This window comes from Poecile atricapillus, chromosome W (genome assembly GCF_030490865.1).
Source record: "Poecile atricapillus isolate bPoeAtr1 chromosome W, bPoeAtr1.hap1, whole genome shotgun sequence".
Taxonomy (NCBI): Eukaryota; Metazoa; Chordata; class Aves; order Passeriformes; family Paridae; genus Poecile; species Poecile atricapillus.
The window spans coordinates 34295901-34303636 of NC_081288.1; the positions used below are offsets into that span (position 1 = coordinate 34295901).

At 51.0% G+C, this 7736-nt stretch overlaps 1 protein-coding gene across 1 annotated transcript; it reads left to right on the forward strand.

The window, feature by feature from the left end:
- The first annotated feature begins 1447 nt into the window (after nt 1-1447).
- Nucleotides 1448-6414, forward strand: LOC131592185 (dual specificity protein phosphatase 6). The gene is made up of 3 exons (XM_058863522.1): nt 1448-2418; nt 3029-3466; nt 4904-6414. Exons 1-3 carry the CDS (start codon nt 2016-2018, stop codon nt 5209-5211), a joined length of 1149 nt encoding a protein of 382 aa, XP_058719505.1. The 5' UTR covers nt 1448-2015; the 3' UTR covers nt 5212-6414.
- The last annotated feature ends 1322 nt before the right edge of the window (nt 6415-7736 follow it).

Consider the following 7736-nt stretch of genomic DNA (forward strand, 5'->3'; position numbering starts at 1 on the left):
GACAAGTTGCGCTGAGCCATGCGACAGGGTGTGTGTCAGTTCAATGAAATCTCCCGGTTAGGGGCAGGGCAAGGTTTGTGTAACACCTCAGTCCTGCTTTCAAGCCTCTGAAAAAGGTAGCAAGAAGGAATCCTCTCAAAATCCCTGCTGGGGAGGACGTCGTTAATGCCATCTGGGTGTCAGCCTTGCTTTAAACTGCAACCACTGATGTGTCAACTTTAGTTAACATCACGGATGTTTTCTGTGTGGAATACACAGGACTGCCCATGCCACTATCTGTTCCCAGGGTCACACTCTCCAGCCACTCGCTACCTAAAGAACCTCCTTCAGCTGGGGTTAAAAACAGTGAGCCCTGATGCGCAATAGCAGTGGAAGAGAGATTAGCCTCTCCTGAACAATTTTACTTCCAAGCAGATGCTGGTGGCAGGATTAGCATTTAGGCCAGGCTTCTCCTGATTTTTTGTCGCTCCTCGCTTTTCCTTTACCCATTTGCTAACCCTCACCTTGGAACCACCGCTCCCGGCTCAGCCTCCGGCCCCGCGGCGCCCCCCGGCCCTTGCCGCCCCGGCGCCGCTCCGACGGGCACCGCAGCCCGGCCCTCCCCTCCGCCTCCCGGTGCGGCGGGGACTGCAGCGCCTTTCCGCCCGCCCGGACCGGGGGGAAGAGCGGGACGGCCGCGGCGGGGCCCCACTCCAGGCAGGAGGAGGCGGTGCGGTGGCCGTGGTCCCCATCGCGGGCACGGCCAGCTGCGAGTGGCCGCACACACCCCACCGCGCCCCGGGAGAGGCTGCGGGCTCGCTGCTGCCGGCGGACTCAGGCCGCAGCGCGGTTCAATCACGGGCTACCTGGAGGAGCTGGCCGGGCCACTTTCCCTGCTCACGTTGGTGGGGTGGCTCGCCCGGGCTGCAGCAGGAGCGCCTGCGGGCCGCTCCTGCGGCGGGGCCGGCTCCCCGGCTGCGCTGCGTGCAGCGAATAAAGCCGGGCCGCGTAGGAAGAGATTAGCTCGGGGTTTACTCTTCACCCCCGTAGGGATCAGCCGAGGACAGCGCCTACCCGCCTCCCTAAAAATGGGATTCCCAGAACGCCCTAATGAAAAGCCGGGCCACGATCAGCTCGGGGGAGCTGGGGGGGAACACGGCCGGCCCCCGCGGGGTATGACTTAGGGAACGAAAATATGGAGGGAGGGAAAGAAAAGAAAAAGTGCCATTCGTTCCGCCGGCTGCGACGGCCGCCCCGCGGCTGGTGCTGGCGAAGGGAAGGGGGGAGCGCCGGGCCGCGCCCCCTCACCTGCCCCCGCCGCCCCCGCCCGCCGCGCCGCGGCTGCCGCTTGTTTGCACTCGGCTTATCCGGAGCGGAAATTCCTTTCCGTTTTTGTGAATGACAAACTCATTAACGATTCATCAACACAACCTGTTCCAGCCGGCCCGTCGCCGCGGCAACAGCCCCTTCCGCGCTCCCCCATTGGCTGCGCCGGAGAATGTACCCATTGAGCGGCCCGCGGTTGTACCCATTGAGAGCCGCCGGCTGCGCGGGGCCGCGGGGCAGCGCGGACAAGGAGGGGAACGCGAGGCAAGCGAGGGGCGCCGCCGCCGCAGCGCTTCCATGCTGAGCCGGGGAGCCCCGCTCGGCGGCACGTTAATTGGATTTCATTCACTCGTGGCGGAGGAAAAGCCCAAGGGCTCGGGCTGCAGCGGCGATTAGGCAGGTTCATTCAGGGATTCATTGACAGAAAAAAAAGGAGACGGGGCAGGCTGGCTGCGCGCACGCAGGCACACACACGCGCTCACACTCACACACACGCCGGGAGCAGGGCTGCTTCTCCCTCCCCGTGACTCCACCGCCGCCCGGCGCGGGGGAAGCGGCGCGGGGGGGGCTGCGTGATTCATTTTCCTGGGGCGGAGGGAGATAAGTTGTGCGGAGTTAGAGGGGTGCAGCCCGCCCGCCGAGCCAGCCGCATGCCTCTGTGAGAGAGAGGGGCGCTTCCAGAGCACTCTGCGCTCCCCCCGTCCTTCCCCATGCTAGATACGTTCAGACCCGTCCCTTTCGCGTCGGAAATGGCGATTAGTAAATCCGTGGCGTGGCTGAACGAGCAGCTGGAGATGGGCAACGACCGGCTACTGCTGATGGACTGTCGGCCTCAGGAGTTGTACGAGTCGTCCCACATCGAGTCGGCCATCAATGTGGCCATCCCCGGCATCATGCTGCGGCGGCTGCAGAAGGGCAACCTGCCCCTGCGGTCCCTCGTCGCCAGCAGCGAGGAGGACCGGGAGCGCTTCGCCCGCCGGTGCGGCACCGACACCGTGGTGCTGTACGACGAGCATAGCCGCGACTGGAACGAGAACACGGGCGGCGAGTCTGTGCTGGGGCTGCTCCTCAAGCGCCTCAAAGATGAAGGCTGCAAGGCATTTTATCTGGAAGGTGAGAAGGGCCGCCCAGGGTTGGGGGAAGAGATCTCTGCCTGGGGCCCGGGGCTGCGGGGAACGGGGAGCCGAGCCTCGTGGATCTCTGCCCAGGTTAGAGGGAGGGGGGGATGCGGTCTGCAGCGTTCCCCGGGCAGTGGATTGATGCACCAGGAGAGCACCGACCCGGGTAGGGGGCTTTTTCCCCTACTCCACACCTTCCCCCCCCCCTCCCCCCTTTCTCCCTATCCTTGCATTGTTTAAAGAAACCTTGATGTCCCAAATCACTATAGCAGCGTGGGGAGGACAGGGCTAACGGGGATTCCGGCATGAACCTGGCAGAAGGAATTGCCGGCCAGACACCTCTCCAGCGGTCCCCGCAGGGCAAAGCGGTACAGAGCTTTAATCTTGAATATGCTGAGCCCTCCACCGCAGCGGGCGATTTTCTTAACCCTTCCTTTAAGTTAGTTTGTCTGCGTTGAGAGCGTGACATTTTTTTTCTCCTTTTTCCCGGAGCTCGAGAGGGTGCAAAACAGACGCTCCTTTGCAGACAGGGCTGTATCAGGGAAGTAAGTCGACATGCCATCTTATATCAGGTTGCATTTTCTCCTCTTCGCTTTTCTCTCCAGGTGGTTTTAGCAAGTTCCAGGCCGAGTTCGCCTTGCACTGTGAAACTAACCTAGACAGTTCGTGTAGCAGCAGCTCTCCTCCTTTACCGGTCCTGGGCTTGGGGGGCCTCCGAATCAGCTCCGATTCATCATCCGACATTGAATCTGACATTGACAGAGACCCCAACAGTGCCACCGACTCCGATGGCAGCCCTCTCTCCAACAACCAGCCTTCCTTTCCGGTGGAGATTCTACCCTACCTCTACTTAGGCTGTGCCAAGGACTCCACTAATTTGGACGTTTTAGAAGAGTTCGGCATTAAATACATCTTGAATGTTACCCCTAACCTGCCTAATCTCTTTGAAAACGCCGGCGAATTCAAGTACAAACAGATCCCGATCTCTGACCACTGGAGCCAAAATCTGTCTCAGTTCTTTCCTGAGGCCATCTCCTTTATAGGTAAGACCCGGTTACTTGTTAACAGCTACATCTCAAGAGGCAGAATTCGATATCTTTTGCAGAATTGGTGAATTTCGGGCGAGTGGAAGCAGCATTTATGGCCGTCTCTGGGTCATGCCCCCTTTTCTGATTTTAAAGCCGGCTTAAGTTGAGGGGCTGTTGGGGACTGTTTGGGGGGGTTATTGAGAAGTCCCAATGAATTGTAGGCTACCTTTGCAGGGCTGCACAGACATACCTAGTTTGTCTGGCTGTGGAATTTCTCCTTGAGTCATTTCTGTTGGAGCTGGGGACTGAGCTCTGCTCATGTTGTGGGATCTTCTAAAATCACTTCCTAGCGGGTGGGGGTGGGGGGCAAATAAGCCTGGGGTCGATAGTTTATTTGACCTTTTTTTTGTTGATGTTCGTTTTGGGGTTGTTTGGTTTTGGGTTTTTTGTTGTTTTTTTTTTTTTTTTCTTTTTTCCTTGAGGTTACTGAGGAGTAGTATAATAAAAAGAAACTATCTGGGAGTCTAACTTCACCTTTTAAATGCAAGTTATGAATAAGCGGTGTCCCAGGCAAATACATTGTCAGAGTTTAAATTAAAGCTCGTGCTAATAATGATATACCTCTCGGGCTCTGTGCCTCGGTCAGCCGGCCCTCAGACATTCTCCGTCAGCTCTGGAAATCTGTACCCTTGGGCCCAAGGAGTTCTGGTTAAAATCTGCAGTCTCCTTCGTTTTGGGGAGGACTCAAATTTGTCCCATCGGGGTGCGATGGGGCGGGCATTGCATTATCTGTTGGGAAGCTGTGCTGTAATCCGGTTGAATGATACCAGTAATAGTGGAGAATGTAGGTAATCTGAGCCTAGCAGGAAGAAATGTGGGCTAGAAGCCACAAAGAAACTAATCTCCAGGCATTGTAATGCATTTCCTATTACAAAGGAACCCATTTTCAACCAATGTTGACATCCTGTTCCTCCTAATGGGCTGTCCCCTGTGACTTCCCTCATTCTTTTAAAATGCCTGAATACCTCCATTGTTAGCTGCACAACAGTTGGAGAATAATTTAATAGACCTTTGCAGTCTGCTGGTCTGTATAAAGCCTTTCAGTGACATATTGCAGGATTTCCATGCTGGGGCAAGGGGACTGTAAGAATTTAAAGGCAAATCTCCAGGCAAAAGCCTGTCTTTTAGAACTGACTTTTAAAACAGTGTCATGCAGCGTGTCCTGCGTCCTTTGTCTTATTCTTAGTTTTCTCAGTTCTTGGACTTGGGTAGTAGGGGGAGTGGATTCTTCTCTTGTCCTGGTTTTAAGCCGCTAAAGTTAACTCTTGAGTTGCACTGCTGGCCACTGGGATCAGAATTGTACTTTCTTCCTACTTGATACTAATCTCATTTGTGTGTGAGATCAGTTACCAACCCTCTGTCTTATGTGTCCTTCTCTGCTTCTTCGTACAGATGAAGCACGGGGGAAGAACTGCGGCGTCCTGGTGCATTGCTTAGCAGGGATCAGCCGCTCGGTCACAGTGACGGTGGCCTACCTCATGCAGAAGCTGAACTTGTCCATGAATGATGCCTATGATATTGTCAAGATGAAGAAGTCTAACATTTCACCCAACTTCAACTTCATGGGTCAGCTGCTGGACTTTGAGCGGACTCTGGGACTGAGCAGCCCCTGTGACAATCGAGTGCCGAACCAGCAGCTGTATTTCACCACCCCTTCCAACCAGAACGTCTTCCAGGTGGATTCCTTGCAGTCCACGTGAGCTCCCACCACCCCCCTTCTCCTGTCCATTTCATGGGATCACTCCTCAATGGTTTCTCTTTGGCAGTGATAAAAGAAATGCAGCTTTCTCTTTTTCTGGCCTCTGCTACTAAAAAGCAGCTGCCAGTGCAGGCAACGAAAGGTTACACAGTATGGAATCGGCTATTGCAAAGGGAGGGGACGTGGCGAGCTCTCTGGGCAGGACCGTGGTGACCAGGCAGCAGGTGGGCAGTACGTTCATCCCTGCTTGGCCAGTAGCCGGGGTCCGAGGACTCCCTGTGTGGTAGGGTGAGGCTGGACAGGCTGGACACGTGTTCTCTAGAGGCTGGGACTGTCCTGCCCTCTGCTCTCAGATCTGTGACACGCATCTTTGTCTTCAGTGAAGACTGGTTATTTTTGTTTGTTTGTTTTAATTTAGAGGAGCCAAAGAAAGAGATTTCAGCTTAGTGTATTTGGAGTACTTGTTTGCTAGGAGCTTGATAGTGTTCTACTTGATCAATGTAAATATTTAACCTTAAATTTATTTGCATTTTTTTTTTTCTTAATTCACATGTACTCAAGAAATCAATCCAAGGGACACCTGTGTTTTTGTTCTTTTCATAAATTCTGCTTTGTTTGTTTGTTTTAATTGCAAAGAATATATTTGCAGCATGCTGAATTTTATTGAAGCAAGTTTTCCATGAGGGAGAAATGGCAAGGTGAGAAGTTTGCAGATCATGTTTTGTGAGCAAGTAGTCTCTTCTTTCATATATCCTTCTTTTCCTTGTGGTGATTTTTTTTCCTCATGCTTTTGATGTAGGTTCCATATGATATATATATATACATATATATATATTTTTAAATTAAATTAATTTTTTGCCTTACCTTTTGTAAATAGATCATCTGGGAGGAGGTTTGTCTTTGAATGCGAAAGATTTTTTGATCACTTTTTAAAACTTTCAGATGTGCTAAACAGTGCATTACCTCTGTACAAATTCTTCAGGGAGCTTCACCTCAAATGCAATATTTTGCGTTTTTGTTTTTTTTTTTTGTATAAAACTGGAAGTATGTGCGAGCATTTGTACCTGTGTGTACGCACAGTGAATCTGCACATGGTTGCCAATAAGGGAGAGTTTAATCCACAGTGTAAAAGTTTTAAGATGGAATTTATTATAAGAATGTAAACCCTTAAATTATTAATAAATAAATAACTATTTTTGGCTATGGAGAAGCTGGCTGGTTTATTCCCCCTTTCCCCTCTGTGTGTTTGTGGTTAATTGCACCATACCCATACGCTTATGTTTAAAGGCAATAATTACTCTTAATAGCTTTTGTACATCCCCTAAGACAATAAAACCTTAATTTCCCCTTTGGTCCACTGGTGCCTGAATGAACAAACAGTGAATGTGCTAGATTCTCACCTTGCTTTGGTGAAGGAAATGCTTTTGAAGGCCTTTAGGTTAATTACAAAGTATTCCAGCATCTCTTTGCTGTACTAGGGACGCACCTGATTCTGGGCCATAGTGTTTTTTTCTCATTATTTTTTCTTTTATTATTAAGAGTAAGGAGCTTCTGTTTTCTGGCTTTGTTTATGAATTTTGGTCACTCTATTACAGATGCCAAGAGATGGGTTCATGCTCTGCTTAGCTGTCTGGCAGGAACTAATTTCACAAAGATTCATCAACAGTCTGCAGCCTGTAAATGACTTTTCTGCTGCCATTCATCCACCTTGCAACTTAATGAAGGCAAGGAGGAAAAGTCTCCCCTCAGTCAGCTCATTTCCTCTTTGGACCCTTCAAGCAGTTGTGTCTCTGCAGAAGGAAAAAGGGGGCTTATAGCAATTGCAAAACTTCCTGCTGCAACCTATATTCATTAACATCCTTCCTGATGATAACTGGCCCAAGGCAGGGTGGTGCCAAAATCTGTGTGCAGTACCACAGTGAGGGGCTGGGGCTGTCGGCTGAGGTACTGCAGAACTCCTGGCAGCCAAAGCACACTTGAAGTAATTTTAGAAACTGCAAGTGTGTGAAATGAAATGCAAACAAAACATGGGAAAAAAGTGAGTCAGTGTCTCATGCAGTAGTGGCCTAGATTGAGTGCATAAACTGTGAAAGTAGAAGTGGGTTGCAGTTAAACTTGGCTTGTGCTAATCCAGTTTTGAACGGTTTCCGCTCTTGGCATTCCCTGTGCTGTTCTGTTCAAAGTGGAGATTTGCAAGCAGCTCTAGCAATTTCCTGTCCAGCTGCAGCTCAAGTGACTCCCTTGTTTGTTTTTTTGTTTGGTTTTTTTTTTTGTTGTTGTTGGCTTTTTTTTTTATTATTTTTTTATTTAATATGGTCTGTGGATAATTTTAGCCAGTTTCCTCTTTGTGGATTATTAATCTGCTTTCCTTGTAGAACCTACATAGCTGTGTCCCTACTGTTCTGCTGAAGTTAACAGATGGCCTCCCCGCCACTTCCTCTCGTTTCGCTATGGGTTTGTTGTCAGGCCACTTCTGAAATTAATAGTGTTTTCTGGCCGGCTGCCACAGGCCATTACCACAAAGGG

Excerpts from the sequence above, each read along its gene's own strand:
- LOC131592185 (XM_058863522.1), top strand. The coding sequence starts at position 2,016 with ATGCTAGATACGTTCAGACCCGTCCCTTTCGCGTCGGAAATGGCGATT. Across the intron at positions 2,419-3,028 it reads CAAGGCATTTTATCTGGAAG|GTGGTTTTAGCAAGTTCCAG; the intron begins GTGAGAAGGGCC and ends TTTTCTCTCCAG. Across the intron at positions 3,467-4,903 it reads TGAGGCCATCTCCTTTATAG|ATGAAGCACGGGGGAAGAAC; the intron begins GTAAGACCCGGT and ends TTCTTCGTACAG.